The sequence below is a fragment of the Mugil cephalus genome, chromosome 4 (assembly GCF_022458985.1).
Source record: "Mugil cephalus isolate CIBA_MC_2020 chromosome 4, CIBA_Mcephalus_1.1, whole genome shotgun sequence".
NCBI lineage: Eukaryota > Metazoa > Chordata > Actinopteri > Mugiliformes > Mugilidae > Mugil > Mugil cephalus.
This window is the reverse complement of record NC_061773.1, coordinates 26,606,637-26,623,475: the sequence shown is the minus strand read 5'-3', so window position 1 is coordinate 26,623,475 and position 16,839 is coordinate 26,606,637. Positions and strand designations below refer to the sequence as shown.

At 47.9% G+C, this 16,839-nt stretch overlaps 1 protein-coding gene across 14 annotated transcripts in view; it reads left to right on the top strand.

The window, feature by feature from the left end:
• LOC125006285 (inositol 1,4,5-trisphosphate receptor type 1-like) overlaps positions 1-16,839 on the top strand; it is an 87,872-nt gene that overhangs the window by 51,307 nt on the left and 19,726 nt on the right. For all 14 annotated transcript variants that reach the window (XM_047582214.1, XM_047582209.1, XM_047582220.1 and 11 more), the window contains 7 exons: positions 12,073-12,256; positions 12,656-12,918; positions 13,513-13,713; positions 15,158-15,268; positions 15,665-15,760; positions 15,833-15,967; positions 16,199-16,306. In XM_047582214.1, the coding sequence (XP_047438170.1) occupies positions 12,073-12,256; positions 12,656-12,918; positions 13,513-13,713; positions 15,158-15,268; positions 15,665-15,760; positions 15,833-15,967; positions 16,199-16,306 (1,098 nt within the window). The remainder of the gene's footprint in view (positions 1-12,072; positions 12,257-12,655; positions 12,919-13,512; positions 13,714-15,157; positions 15,269-15,664; positions 15,761-15,832; positions 15,968-16,198; positions 16,307-16,839) is intronic.

The window sequence follows — 16,839 nt, the reverse complement described above, 5'->3', positions numbered from 1 at the left end:
CGAGCCCCGGGCTTCTTAACATTCCTACCAGACTCTTAACTGGGTCACGCTTTGCTGGTGGAAAGGGGGCAATAAAAGGCACAACCCTTCAGAGGCCTCGGGAGAGATCCTGGAGATTTCAGACACTCTGCTGCAAACTTGGGGAAACATGAGTCCCTGCTCTCTCAGGACACTTATCTGACTTACTGGCTTTCACTGGATTACCTCATAATAGGGCATCATGCACACGCCCAGTGGCAGCACATGCAAGTAGCAAAACCACTTTTTTAGAGCGGGGTTTTTAGAGCAAATGTAAGCTTTTCTACCTGTTCTTGGACAGTCTCATACATTTACTGGCAAAAAGAAAAACTTCTAACTCTCTTATAAATGAGCTTGTTTGTTTCTGAAGAGTTTTACGCTCCTCAGCCAACACAGGGGTACAAGTGAGCTTTGTTGCAGAATCATGTATGATCCGGAGTAAATTTACAACATATCAGCAGATGCATCACATTTCCTTGTCTTACACAACAATTGGTCGCCTGCTCCCTTTTTAGAACAGAAGAGTTTTTGTTGTCTTAATGAAACGAAAGTTACGTATGTAACTACGGTTCTATGAATCCTGGATGACCGCCAGAGGCGGTGCTTCAAGCACTGAATGCATCCATCTCGCGCATGCGCAGGTCGAGTATTATACCAACAAAGTCACCTGTGACCCCTGATGACCCCGGTCACCTATATCTTCCGGTGACATCAGAGGATCGGTTCCTGCAGAATCTTCTCGCGAGTGCACGAGGATTCTGAGTGACGGAACGCTCTGGCGGTCATCCAGGATTCATAGAACCGTAGTTACATACGTAACTTTCGTTCTATTTCATCCTTACTGACCGCCAGAGGCGGTGCTTCAAGCACTGGATGACCCATAACAACAAAGTCACGAAGAATTCCAATGCATACCTCATTGAGAGGAAACAGCAGAGTCAGGCAACAGGACCACACCCATCGGATGGGGGGTGGCAACATTCACCCGATAGAACCTGGAGAAGGTACTTGGTGATGCCCATGATGCTGCATCACAGATGTCTTCCAGGGGCACACCACGCAGGGCCGCCCATGATGTTGAGACGGCCCTGGTAGAGTGGCACCTCACCCCTGACGGCAGGGGATGACCACCTCCTTTATATGCGTGGGTGATGACGTCAACAACCCAATGAGACAGTCGTTGTTTGGAGAGAGCACAGCCTTTCCTAGGACCACCATAGCAGAGGAAGAGCTGGTCTGACCGTCTTATACCTGCGGTCGCAGTTACATAGGTTCTCAGAGCCCGCACAGGACACAGCAGTCTTAACCTGTCCTCCCTGCTGGGGGGACAAGTTGTGCTAGGTGGATAGGTCGATTGAGGTTCAATGACGACAGAACCTTCGGGAGAAAGGCTGTGTTTGGCCAAAGAGTAACCCTGAACCATCCGAGTTCCACCTCAGACATGAATCACTGACGGATAGAGCATGTAGCTCTCCGACCCGCTTTGCTGAAGCAATGGCAAGGAGAAAGGCAGTCTTAACAGAGACCCACTTCAGCTCTGCCTGTTCCAGGGGTTCAAAGGGAGGCAAACACAGAGCATCTAGCACCAGGTGCAGATCCCATGCTGGGGCACGCTGTGCTCGTGGGGGTCGCAACCGCCACGCCCCCTTCAGAAAAAGTGACACCAATCTGTGGCACCCTACTGTGTCATTTTCCACCCGAACATGTCGAGAGGAAATGGCTGCCACATACACCCTAGAGTAGCCGGGGACCGACCCTTATCCAAGAGTGACTGGAGGAACTCCAAAATCTTAGGGATTGAACAGTTCACAGGGTCCTCACCCCTGTCTGAACACCACTCAGTGAACAGCTGCCACCTATTTTCATATTGCAACCGGGTAGAAGGCGCCCTGGCATTCAATATGGTATTACAGACAGAATTTGAACACTCTGTCAGTAGGGGGTTGGGCCCTGCAGCGGCCAGACCCATAGCTGCAGGCGAGGAGGGTCGGGATGCCAAATCTGGCCCTGTAACTGAGACAGGAGATCTTTCCTGTCGGGGAGGCGCCATGGTGAGCTGCGGCAGAGCCTGCTCAGCAATGGGAACCACGTCCTGCCTGGCCAAAAGGGGGCTACCAACAGCAGTCTGTGGCCCTGCTGGAGGACCCTCTGTAGAGTTGGAAAAATCAGAGGGATTGGCGGAAACGCATAGAGAAGACTGTCTGGCCAATCGTGGGCAAGAGCGTCCTGACCCAGAGGGCTGCTCTCTTCTGTCAAAGAGAACCAGAGAGGGCAATGGGTCGACTCCTCCGTGGCAAACAGATCCACCTCTGCCTTGCCAAAGACCTCCCAGATTTTGAGAACGACCTCTGGATGAAGCCGCCACTCCCCTGGCGGCGGTTTGTAACGAGAGAGGAAGTCGGCAGCCTGGTTCTTTTCCCCGGGCAAATACATTGCTCTCAGGCTGGCCAGACGTGGGGCTGCCCACAACAGCAGGTCCCGGGATGCCTGCAACAGTTGGGCAGACCTGGTGCCCCCCTGGTGGTTTATGTGGGAGACGGTTGAGACATTGTCCGACCGTATAAGCACATGTCGGCCTCTCAGGAAGGGAAGGAAGAAAAGCAGTGCCCTGTGCACAGCCCACAGTTCTAGAACATTGATATGCACCGAGCGGTCTCGAGCAGACCACAGCCCCTGAGCTGTCCGGTTCTGCCACACGGCGCCCCACCCTGAGAGGGAGGCATCTGTTGTGATGGCTTCCCGACGGGATGCAATGGAACCCAAGGGCATGCCCTGAAGGAGAAATGATCTCTCTCTCCATGGGGCCAGAGCAAGAAGGCAACAGCGTGACACTCTGAGTCTCCTGTGCCTGTGCCATCGAACATCGAAATGAAAGCTGTGCAGCCACCTCTGAAGAGGACGTAGCGACAGCAGTCCCAGAGGAACCACATTGGCAGCAGCCGTCAGTTTCCGAGGAGGCGCAAAAAACTCCACATAGCGCAACCACCTGCCTTCCTGAAACAAGAGAAGGAGGCGGAGAATGTCGTCCACCCGCTGTGGTGACGGACAGGCCTTCATGGCGACTGAATCGAGAGTCATTCCGAGAAAGAGTGTGCTCTGCGAGGGAACCAGGCAACTCTTGGTAAAATTTACCTTCAGGCCCAGTCGGGCCACGTGGGACAGAAGATGTGTCGTGTCCAGGGCCACCTGAGATTGGGACGGTGCACAGATGAGCCAGTCGTCCAGATATGGGAGGACCTTCATGCCCTGCGACTGCAGGGGTGAGAGGGCTGCCATCATGCACCTGGTGAAAACCGTGGGGAAAGGGAGAGGCCAAACGGGAGCACCCTGAACTGGTAATGACGCCCGTGAAAAGCGAACCGCAGAAACTGTCTGTGGTTTGGAGCTATGGGGACATGAAAGTAGGCATCCTTCAGGTCTATTGATGTAAACCACTCCTCTCTGGCCACAGTGCGCAGAACCTCTGCATTGCTGAGCATGTGGAACCTCAAGACCTTCAGGAATCTGTTGAGACCCCTCAGGTCGAGGATGGGACGGAGTCCGCCGTCTTTCTTTGTTACTAGAAAGTAAGTGGAGTAGAATCCCCTGGTTGCAACAGGGGATCTACTGGCTCGATGGCACCTTTGTCCAGGAGGACGGACAACTCCTGGCTGAGGGCTTGGGCTTTTGCCGGGTCGCGTATGATGGTCATCTTGACCCGGCCATAGGCTGGGGGCCGGCGTCGGAACTGAAGTTTGTACCCGTGGGTCAAGGTGGAAAGCACCCAGGGGTCCCTGGTGGAAGCAGCCCAGTAACTGAGCTGCTGCTGGGAAAAACAGCCGACGACCGGCCCCTGGGCCTCAGCGCCGGGTCCCCGGCCTCTAGAGGCTCTGGGGGCACGACGGGCAGCATGAGAGGCCTGAGGTTGCCTAGAGGGCAGCTGCTCAGAGGCCCGAAAACCCCGTGCCTGCTGGTGGGCAGGCAGTGAAGGTGTGTGCTGAGACCTGCGATAGCTACTGGGATAAGCCTGTGGATGAGGCCGGCGCTGGGGGGCAACTGAAGAGCTCCTAGGGCCGCTAGGAGGGGGCATATTCCTTTGAAGCTCAGACAGCTGAAATCGAGTCTGTCTGGCTTGAACTGTGCGGTTAAGCGCCTCTAGAGCCGCAGACCCAAATAGCTCCCCAGGTTCCACCGGAACACTGCGGAGAGTTCTCCTACATGCATCAGTCAGAGGAGATTGCGCCAGCCAAACCTGACGGCGAGCCTGGACGAGAGTGGACATCAATCGCCCCAGCTCTCTAGACATCAGCGCGAATGCCTGCAGGGAAGCGTCGCTGAAATTGTGGACGGGAGCATCCACTGTAGTCTCCTGCAGGGATGCTGATAGCGCGAGCAGCAGGTGGGACATAGAATTACCTATGCGTCCCATGCGTGCCGCTGCGTCATAGGCTTTACAGAGTAGGTCATCCGTAACCCGACACTGGGGACGAGGACACCTCGCATCTGGCCTCAGAGCCTCATCAGGCGAGACAATCAGAGCAGCTATAGGGGGCTCAATTGCTGGCATGCGGCCCAAGCCAAATCTGGGTGCATCCTGCATGGCTGCCAGGGTGCGGCCATCAGATGTTGCATGAGAGAGAGTTCTAGAATCCCTCCAACATGCATGCAACTCCCTCAGATACTCTTCTGATGGGGGGACAGTAAAGTTAGTGTGGGATGGACCACGCCTGAAGAAAGCACTGGCTGGAGCCGACTGAGCTTGCGGTAGGTCTAACTGCAAACGGGCCAGGGCCATACGAATGATGGCTCCCATTGAGCCATCATCAGAACCACCAGCGGAGCTGTGGGTCGATGAGCAGGAGCCTGCCGCGGAAGCACGGGAGGTTACATCCTGCGCAACCACTTCCGGCTCATATTCAGCAAATTGAGTGGCTGACGCCGCCATGGAAAGCACATCTTCCTCCGGCTCCAAGGTGGCCGCTGGAGGCACTGAAGCAGCTGGCTCCCCTGCACTAGTCCCAGACTGGAAGGTTAGGAAGAGGGATTTCATATTATTAATTTCTGTTGTTTACTGGTCCACCTTGGAAGCAAGGCTGGACTCCTTAACCCTCTTCCTGGAAGTGGGGACTGCTGTCTCGGCAGCACGACGTTTGGGCCTGCCAGACCGAGTTGGAACCACTCCCTGTGCTGGGGTCAGCTGTTCAGCTGATGGGCTGAGGGTCAACAGTTGTTCTACCTCAGCTAGTCTGGCAGCCCTCACTGCCCGGGGCATGAAGCTGCAGTTCATGCAGGCGTCATCTGAAAGAGCCTCCTTCAGATGCTCAAGGCCGAGGCATGAGGGACACAAATCATGGCCATCTTCAGGCTGCAGAGAAGCCATACAGGCCGAACAAGAATGGTTGCCAAACATGGTGACAACCAGGAAAACAAACAGAAAGCAACAGACAGTGGGAGAGGGAGCGAAACCGCCGCCGTCACCAGATAAATGTTGCAGGAGATGAGTTAGCCTCAGCGGGAACACTGCTACCAACTACAAAATCACACCTATGCTGGGAGCGGGAGCGTAAGCACTGCCTTCACCAGTTAGGGGTATTTGCACAAAACGGGCACAGTCAAAATGGCACCACAATACACAAACTAAGGTAGGCCGAGCGAAAAACGCCGGTAATAATTAATAGGGAAAGAAAAGTATCAAACGGTCAAGAAAATGACCGCTGATGCACATCAATCAACTGAAATACCAAGTGCAATGCAAATGCCGGGAGAGGGAGCGAAATCACTACCGTCACCAACAAGTGAAAAATGCAACACAAAACGAGTACAATCGGTTGCACCGATAGTCAACGGCAAGCACACGCAATGCCTACAGCTAATTGGCAAACATTAGCGGTACAGATGCTGGGAGAGGGAGCGAGGTCACTGCCTTCACCAGCAACTGAAAAAATAATACAAATATATAGCGGTACAAATGTCGGGAGAGGGAGCGAGGCCACTGCCTTCACCAACAATTGAAAATATAATACAAATATATAATACAACCATATACCGGTACGAATGCCGGGAGAGGGAGCGAGGCCACTGCCTTCACCAGCAAACGAAACAACAAAACAAAGCGAATGCAAAAGGGTTGCACCGATAGTCAGCACTAATGGCAAGCACACGCAATGCCAACAGCTGATTCACATAATATTATGCCGGGGAGGGGAGCGGGAACACTACCTCCACCAACAAACAAACAAATACAACCAACGAGTAACCGGTTGCACTTAAGAATGTATATAATAGAACGAAATAAACTTATCCAACCGAGGATGAAAAGCCGATGCGGATGTGTCCGCGGCAAACCACAAACCTCTCGGCGGAGTCCGTTGCAGCCTTTGGAGGGGCGAGAGCTCGCGGCTCCGACGAAACGTCGCAAGGCTACCGGCAACGAAGCAATAGCCACTTAGCTTTAGCTAGCGTAGTGGCGTGCAGTTACCTGCGAAGCGAGAAGATGAAAAGGAACCGATCCTCTGATGTCACCGGAAGATATAGGTGACCGGGGTCATCAGGGGTCACAGGTGACTTTGTTGGTATAATACTCGACCTGCGCATGCGCGAGATGGATGCATTCAGTGCTTGAAGCACCGCCTCTGGCGGTCAGTAAGGATGAAATAGAAAGCAGAACAAAAACATCCCCGCAGATTTTTCCAAGCAGGCTGCTTGTTTGTTTTCAAGGTAATCCGAGGTTGTGGCCGAGCCAACAAAAATGATAGGGAGAGAGATTGAGAGCTCTTTGTTGGCCTCCGAATGAATCATCCAGGGCCTTGAGCTTTTCTGTTATCTTCGCTTGATATGGTGGCCTTGAGGGACGGGGTCAATACAAACAGAAATGTGTAGGGACAGTCCTGCCAGCCTGTTCCCAGCTTTTTTAAACGGGGAACAACAGCTCCCAATTATGTCCACCCTCCTTTAATTGAATGTTGTATTTAAATAAATGTCAAATCAGGTAACATAATCTCGTCTGACTCCACGAGTCACTGATGAAATTGCATGAAAGACCTTCCATTTATAATACTATTGAGACATTTCCAGGCAAAATCACAGCGTGCGTATGAGGCGGCGCACTGTTTTCTCCAGGAGTTACATGTAATTGCTAGTATGGCCAAACAGTTGAAGAAGACGGATGACTATACATGTTGCTATTATGGAAAAGTGGACCTCACACAGCTAGTGCTGTTTGGATCTCTGGGAAGTGAGCCTCACGTGTAGTTACCACTGATTTCCATAGGTGTCGCTAAAGAGTCAAACGTTAATCTTGGAGATCGTCTCTTTAAATCCTAGTAACGGCCGCTGGCATGTCAGGTTACGTTCTTTACAGTTAATGCAGATAATCCGAGTTCATGCCAAAAAACTGAGAACCTGTCGTACTCTGCTTTTTTATGCAAACGCTGTCTCGTAAAAGTGATGCATGAACTGGGAATACTTTCATGCAATCTCATGACCTTAAACAAAGCCTGTTTTTGCAACTGCTTATTTAGACATCTACCCATGCACTAATAGGGATCCTTTAGAGTTCACACATAGATAGATCGATGCTTCATTTATCCCAGGTGAAATTCGATGTTAGCTTCATCAAGAAACAGATATGAAAGATACACAGGTTATATAATCTCATCCTCTACTACCGCTTACCCTCACTAGGGTAGTGGGGGTTTGCTGGAGCCTATCCCAGCTGTCATGGGGCGAGAGGCGGGGTCCACCCTGGACAGGTCTCCAGTCTGTCGCAGGGCTAACACACAGACAAACAACCATTCGCACTCACACTCACACCTAGGGTCAATTTAGAGTCACCAATTAGCCTAACGAGCATGTCTCTGGAGGTGGGAGGAGAACACCCATGCAGACACAGGGAGAACATGCAAACTCCACCCAGAAAGGCTCAAGCTGGACTCGGACTCAGACTCGGACCTTCTGGCTGGGAGGCCTCAGTGCTAACCACTCTGCCACCCGTTATATAATCATATAAATATCTAACGCTGCAGTGGCAGCAATGACCACAGTCCAGGGAGAGCGCTCACAGGGACGTTTCTCACTTAGATAGTCTCAGTAGATAAATGTTTTACGCTTGTAATCTTGTAAAGTTTTGTATTTAAAGAAGAAAAGTCTGACAACAAACAACCCTCACCTTATCCTTAGCTGCATGCATATGTCAAACATTAGTTATTGACCTACATAACTTGCCAAAAATAGATGAAGCCTGCACAACTTGCTATGGACAAGATAACACGTTGTGCTACACGTATGCCTACACCCTCCAGTGATAAGCAGCAGAGTGCCGGGACACTCCTGGGGTAACTTAACCCGACACGTAGCAAACGCACACGCGGCGTATCATAGCGTAAAAACATACTCATCTGTGCACCACATCAGCACATGCACACACGCACACACATTGCAGGATATACTTAGAGGCTCCAGAGCCTATTCCAAACACAGCCCGTGTTTCTGTGTGTTACGTAAGAGAAGAAGTGTAAAATCTCTGCTCCTCCCGGCCCACCACCCACCCATCTTCTCAATGCTGTCTTCGTGGCCTCAGATCCCTGACTGTCACAGGAGCGAACAGGTGCCACCACTCTTACTCAATAGGCCTGTTGTGGCACGCCGCTACCCTCATCCCCTTTCCAAGCTCAGCCCCCTCCCTCATCTCTTCTGGGTTCAAGTTCACTTTACCGCTACCTCTTGGAAAGCTTTAAAAAGATTCTGTTAAATGAGTTTCCCGGCATCGGTGCCATCAACATACCTGCTCTCGTTTTAGTCCGGGGGGGGCGGGGTCAAAACTTTATATGATTTAAGTGTGTAACCTTATAGTCACAGATGTGCATTTGCACATTTTTAATATTGTTGTCGAAGTTCATTTTAGACTTTGCGTGGTTGCTTGCCTGCACAGATTTCTGAGAAAACACGTGTATTTCACTTTGAAGCAACTATTCTGTTTGGCAGTCTTGCCGTGGCTTCAAAGAACAGATCTCCGTGGATACGGGCTGGGCGGTGGCAGCGTACGCAACCCAAGCCCTCCAATAGGCACAGAGATGGCTTTGTCACTCACCGAGGTGTCAGGCTGCTAAGGCGGGAGACGGATAAAAAAGAAAGGGAGAGCTGGTGGTATAAACAGGCCTTACATAACCAGCCCGTGTTGGTTCCAGGAGGCTGGGGTGGCAGCTGACGGGAAATGAAGAGAACGTGGAAGTGCAGAATAGGAAAGGAGGCCCCCGCTGGGCCGCCATGTTGTTTCTGGAGACAAAATTATGCATCCACGTAAACCTGCTGGGGTGAACATGACTGGCAGCAGCAGGATCAGCACAGCTCCCAGGAGGCTTAATGGCTCCACACGCAGGGTTAAATCCCCTCGGAGGGAAAAAGAGGCTGATTGGCTGACTGACCATTTTCTTTGTAGAATGACTCAGCAGCCTGTATAGATAAGTGGGGGCTACTAAAGTTGTTATCTGGACTTTTTTTCTTATGTAAGAGGAAATACATCTATGAATCATGTCTTGTCACAACACATGGCTGCTCATTTTCCATCCCAGTTACTCCTTCTCCTGCATTTGTTAGTTTTATTCGCATTCTAAGGTCAAAGCCTAACCAGCAACATTTTGGAGAAACTAGTATGTCGACTGTGAGAACCGTCACATTCAGTTCATCACAGATCTTAACGTGCACCTTTGATTATTATCAAATAAAACAATATATAATATAATTTACTTTATCTGCAAGTGCTTAGACTTTAATGATCCACAAGTGGAATTTTTTGGTCACAGTAACTTTGTTGCACTTAAAACTAAAACTCTTAAAAACCACAAGAAAGATAAAATAAATAAGGTTAGATTAAAATAAAATAAAAATAAATTATCTAGTAAAATAAAATAAACAGTGTAATAAAAAATTATTTAATTAAGACTTTGAGACAGAGAATTAAGAATTGAGACTGAGATCCAAACATGTTGCAGAAAATTAGAGTCTGTCTGTAAGTGATTTACTTATAAACATTGTTCGCATGTTTTATGAGGCCTAAAGATTAATTTTTGACTAGAGCTAAATTGTACTTTACATAACTTGTTTATTTGTACTAATTCTCACATAATGTGTGACCCTGTTCCGACAGCTAATATTTAATCACAGTCAACAAAAGACCGTCTAGAAGTTTAAATGATTTCTTAAAAAAAAAAAAAAAAAATTTAAAGCTGTGATGCACCAGTCTGTGCAAACATTTAAGCCACATTCTCACTTATTTGCTGACACCTTTAGCAACACAAATACTTGATTGGTTAAGAGCAACAACTGGGGTTTCACACCAGCCCCTCCCCTCCCCCCCAACACACACACACACACACACACACGTACATCTGTGACTGTGGTGCACGGGGAGTGCACACTGTTACTTTTTTCTCTAACTTGTTAATTTGTACTAATTCTCTTATAATGTGTGATCCTGCACTGATGGATAATGTTTAATCACTGCCAACAAAATAACACCCAGAAGTTTAAATGACTTCTTTAAATAATAATAATAATAGTAACAATAATAATAATAATAATAATAATAATAATTGAAACCTGTGATGTGACACCAGCCTGTGCATCACAGAGCAACGACTGGGGTTTCACACCAAGCCCCCACCCTGCAGACAGAGCGTGGGGAGACAGCTGCTGCACGCCGTTCCTTGTGCACATACGTCAGACAGGCGCTAAGAGAATTATTTCCTCCACATTAGTGGAGAAATTGTATTTTTTTAGGCCACAGTCATGAGGTAGCTTTAATATAGTAATCTTGTAAAGATGCCGTCCCAGACCTGTTTGCAGAAATATGCTCGCTTGCTTGCTTGCATAAGGCTCACTGATAATCAGATTGCCAACCGCGGATGGCCTCATCTTGTCAACAACATGAAAAACAGGCAAGAAGAAACTGTTGCATAAACCAAAGGAGGAAAACAACTTAATTCATTAAGTGCTCCTCTCCCCTCAGGCTCTGAGTCAGGTGATCCCGCATAGATTCCCTCTCAATAGGTTTCACTGTTTCGTATTTTCAAAGGTTTTCTGCGACATGTTACTTCAGAGCCGTGACCTGCGCCTGTATGCTGTTTCACTGTTTGCGTGTTTCCCCCTCGTCAGAAACTTAAGTGAGTTAAGTTAAACCTGGAAAGGTTTAATCTTATGCAACAGGCTTTCAAAACTGCCCCAGAATCTCTGTATGTGATAACTCCTGCTTGCATCAATGAGCCCCCCCCTCCCCTCCCCACAACCCCACCCCGCTTCCCACTTTCAGACCATTCCTCCTCCCTCTCACACCACACACTCGCTTCGTGCCGTTCTGGCAAGGAAAAGTAGGGCAGGGTTTTCCTCTTTCCCTCTTCCTCTCTCTGCCTCTCCCCTGCTCGCCTCTATAGGGCTGATGTAACAGCGTTAGAGCCGAGGCGCTGTGTGCCCTCAGTGTAACCACTCAGCTGATTACAGGTCTTATGTAAGGAGGGATTGTTGAGAGGAAAATGGGACAGAACATATGAGCCTGTTGCAGAAAAACAAGCCTCATACAAGGCTGCCCTTTATCTAGCAGGACACGTCCTTCCTCACACGACTTCGGGAGGAGGCCGTTTCTCATGCTTCTCTGCACAAAACTTCACAAATCGGTTGCGAAAATTTAAGGTGTTGTCGCATGACACAAATGTATCCGGTGTATGTTTTTACTGCCTCTTGTGTGCACAGTTCAACGGGCAGAGAGCAGGTAGTGTGGAGTCAGGTGAGTCAGGTGATGCAGCCTTACATCATGCTTTCCTGGCTCTATGGGAGGAGTCTTATGTAACTACTTCAAACCAAACCCCTGGCACGCAGCCCTGCACAAAAAGATTAGAAGTCACTGCAACAAAACCACAAATGTATTCTCACTTAAATGATTTTGGAAAGAAAACGGCTGGTAACATGTTGAGCCATATGTGGAAGCACTTAAATTCAAATTAAAGTTTAATTTGGTTTAGTCATTAATTCCTAAAAAATAAACAGAGAATAAAATAAACTTCCACTCTTCTTCATTTCCTCCAGCGCTCCTTCTATCATCGTTTAACGGGGGACAACAAGTCTGAGAAATTCTTCAAGGTGTTTTATGAGCGGATGAAGCTGGCCCAGCAGGAGATTAAAGCCACGGTCACGGTCAATACTAGTGACCTGGGCAGCAAGAAGAAGGACGAGGAACCGCCAGACAAAGACACGCCAGCACGAAAGAAAGGTCAGGGCTCAGACAACAGGCCGGAGAAGAAAAACAACGTTAGGCCTGACACTCATGTGAATCACACATGACACTCTTAAGCTAAAATTATCTTCTCTGTATGCAGCATTTAACCCATAATAAAGTCTCTAAATGCTCGGTATTGTGAGCTTTTTGCTTGTTACTATGCTGCTGCAAAACACAAATAAGGTGCTGGCAACGGCACACTGGTTCATTCATTTAACCCATTTATTCTGTTCTGTGGCTGTGGTTCATGTCACTTAATGGTCTGTGCATTTTCGCAAATTTAAACATCAGTAGATGAATATCGTACGTGTCCCATTTTTGCAACACTTTTTGCAACACTTGTGTCACTGTCACTGGTCTGTGTTTGACTCACTCTCCAATACCTGTGGTTAGTGAAAGATGTGCCCGTGGTGGCGATAGTGACCGAGGAGGTGAAGGAGCAGCTGGTGGAGGCGTCCGTTGTCACCAAGAAGGCCTACACGACCTACCGGCGCGAGGCCGAGGCCGAGGAGCACCAGGCCGCGGCTGAGGGCGCTCCCGTCCCTGCGGCCGACAAGAGCCAGGAGGAGGGCGAGATGAGCGTCATTATTACCATCATGCAGCCCATCTTGCGCCTCATGCAACTTCTTTGTGAAAACCACAACAGAGATCTGCAGGTTAGCCATCAGACCAGACTTTTGTCAGACTATCCCCCCCCCCCCCCCCACCCCCTCATTGGCCCATGACGTGCTAACATTTCCTGACCTGTGTTCTGAATTTCAATCACCACACTCACTTATACAGAAACGAAACCACGTTGAAAATAGGCATCAGTTGCAGAACATCCTGAGGCAGCTGTTTCCAAATCGCATATGTCTTGGTCTGGTTTCACTCCGGCAGACCAGACAGAAGACTTCCTTCTTGCACCGATTGTGTTTACACCACAAACCGTGGCAGGCTTTCATTAAATGAAAGGTCTCTGTGCTGAATGACTCCGTCTCGCCCGTCCTGACACAGCGTGGGCGTCTGGATATTGATTAACTGTTGGCCATGCTACTCAGAAGCCGAAGTAGCCTATATTCTTAGAAATAACACAACAAATAGAAAAAAAAATGTTTTGGGGTTTTTAACACAATGTTTCATCTCACAGTTTAGCATTTTCTTGTGTATAATCGTCGTCTGTCCACATTACATCACCTGAGTCCGTATAACAGAAACAAATGATGGGTATCATGTTTGAGTCTTTCATTTTTCTCACTGTCTTTCTCCAGAACTTTTTACGCAACCAGAATAACAAGAACAACTATAATCTGGTGTGTGAGACTCTTCAGTTCCTGGACTGTATCTGTGGCAGCACCACAGGAGGACTGGGTCTGCTGGGGCTGTACATCAATGAGAAGAACGTAGGACTCATCAACCAGACTGTGGAGAGCCTCACCGAGTACTGCCAGGGACCCTGTCATGAGAATCAGGTGATACACGATGTGCTTTTTTTTCCAGAAATGACTGATTATATTGTGCCGGTTGTATTGTAGTATTATTTCTGAGGCCTTTCTTCAGCACCGGCCCACTCCGGGCAGCGTGCCTGTGTTTGTTCTTTGGCATAGATTAGCATTGCCTGGTCTTCTCACATGATGGCGGCATCCTCTGTTCCTGCTGCTGTGGGGTCATTTCATGGCGAGCGTGAAACTGGCATGACTAAACAAGCAACTGGCTAAATGCACTCACTGTTTGAACTGATTTCAATTCCTTCAAGCGGCGCTAGAAGGCGGGTTGCCAGACTAAACACGGCTCTTTGTTCAGAAATCTCTTTAGAGAGACAAGTGCTGGGGATTGTTTTAGGTCCTGTTTGTGTGGGTTTAAGTGTCTTTGTTCGACTGTACCAAAGCATTTGGCTGCCATAAGCAATTTAAGCTTATTATATTGTATTACTATTTTATTATAAGCTTGTTTTTTGGAAGTACGTATATGCTGTTTGACCTTTAGTTATCAAATGTGACCAAACTCATCACTACATAACTGTGTCGGGGAAGTTTTCTGTAAACACTTTTTTCTTTTTGCAAGACGCTACTGAAACCTGCAGACAGTTTGCACAGTACTTGACTAAAGTTGGAAGTAAAGTTCCTACAGACGACAGACAACATAAGATCCTGTTGCAGCACAGCACCAGTTCTTGTAGTTTTCCAGTTATCTTGCGATCTATTTGTTCCTTGAAGGGCTTTCCGTTGTTCTGTGACTTTACCGTGTCTTCTGCATCTCCTTATAATCCCCGACTGACTGTGTGATGTCGAGATCGTATCTCCAGTTGCAGGACTCGTTGTTCCTCCTGCCTTAGAAGATGTTCTAATTTTGGGGTTTTCTGCTGCATTCAGCACAATGAATTTCCAGCCGATCAGATGCTTCCCTTTTGCTTCTGCGTGATTGAATATCGCGTGTTCCTAAGACTTGCCAGGGAGCGTTTCAGAAATAAACCCGGCTGATTGGTGTTTATTATTTGCTCATAGCTGTGCTCTGTCTGCTGCTGTTCTAATGTGTTCTGTTCAAAAAAGATGTACTTTCACCAGATCTTAAAAAAAAAGTTTCATAAAAATAAAATAGAGTAAATTTTAAAAAAAGACTTTGGCACATATCCTCTTTCCTCACAAATTGCCCGTGTTCTCACATCCATCGTCCTCTGGTTGCTCTCCAGAATGGTTGCTAATGGATTCAACTAAGTCTGCGAGGTTAAAGTATGGTTTACGACGAGTTTGTCCTCTTGCGTTAAGTGTTCTCTTGAAAATCTTCCTCACTGATGTGAAAACAACGCACACTGCCAAGCACTGATCAAATGACTTCGACAAAAAAACAAAAAAAAAAAACCTGCCAGATTCAGTGAGCTCAACCTCTGATTTTATAATCTACATCTTTCATCCACAGAACTGCATCGCCACTCATGAGTGTAATGGCATTGACATAATCATCGCCCTCATCCTCAATGACATCAACCCTCTTGGCAAGAAGAGGATGGATCTGGTGCTGGAGCTCAAAGTGAGTGTTTCCTGGTTCGTGAAGAGAGCGTCACACAGAGTACATGTAAACATCACATGATAGTTCCGTCAGAAACACAAGACATCTGGATTACTTGAAATTTTGTTTTAGAAGTGGACTTTTCAGTTTATATTAGGTGAATCACTGATGAAATACAGACAAACTCACTGCAGGAAAGTTTCGAAACTATTTTGAGAGAAGATATTCAGGTCCAAACAATGCTTATACAATACTTCCCTATTACGTTCTGCATCACAAATTATATAACGATGACAGAGCAAGAATAATTAGACGTTTCCTCATCAGTTGTTCTTGAGTTGCTGCCTTAAAACGGCCAGGAATTCTGAACCAAAAAGAAGTCAATGCGGCTGAACTGTGTCTCTCATATTTTCTCAGAATAACGCCTCCAAGCTTCTCCTTGCGATTATGGAGAGTCGCCATGACAGCGAGAACGCTGAGAGGATACTGTACAACATGAGGCCTAAAGAGCTGGTGTGTACGACCTCATGAGAACCCTCTCACCACGTTAAATGCACGTCGTCACGAGTGTTTTTGCATCTGCAGGTGGAAGTGATCAAAAAGGCCTACATGCAGGGAGAGATAGAGGTGGAGGAGCCGCAGGAGGGAGAGGACGGAGAGGAGGAGCACTCTGCATCTCCACGCAACGTCGGTCATAATATCTACATCCTAGCGCATCAAGTAAGCGGAAGGAGACGCACATGCATGAGTGAAAGCTGCAGCGCGTGCAGAGCCACATATGGCCGATGGATTTACAGTGACCTCATGTTTCCCATGTGTCTGAATCAGTCAAAGAAAATGAAATGGCACACACTGAACATATTTAGCTGCTAAGTGTCATTGAAGTTGGCACGGCGGCGCAGCACGCGCTTAATAAACAATCTGAAATCTCTGTCATCTTATCTGTTTCAGTTAGCCCGTCACAACAAGGAGCTGCAGGCTATGCTGAAGCCAGGAGGAACATATGGAGAGGGTGACGAGGCCCTGGAGTTCTACGCCAAACACACGGCTCAGATCGAGGTCAGCCCTCGGCTCTGCGCCCTGCCTGAGCTGAGCTATTTTACCTCTGCGCCTTGCATTTTTCTTGTCTTTTTTTATTTTTTTTATTTATGGTAACGTTTCCCCAACAATTTTACTGTTGCATGTGTGCAGTCTGATCTGACTTCTATTGTAAGATATTTGTGTTAGTTTGAGAGGAACTGAAACATGCTTTGATTGAGGTATGTGAAAATGTTTTTCTTGGCCTTCTTTTGAGTTTCATCGTGTCCCGTGACAGAATGACAAACGCCTCGGGTATGTTTGCACGTTTTCCTGTGTGTGCTCAGTGAGAAGAAGGAATGCAGATTGCTGACGGTGTTCCGAGCAGAAGCTGTTGGTTAAGTTTATTATCTGGCTTCGCAGAGAAAACAACCTTTTGTATTTGCAGCTAAGCGCAATTGTATAACCCTAACACCTTTTTTTTATATAATCTAGAGTCACTGAGCCTTTAAGAAGAGCGTGGGATGATTTGGCTGTATTAGTGGAGTTAGAGTATTATGTTGTGGTTGTGTCCA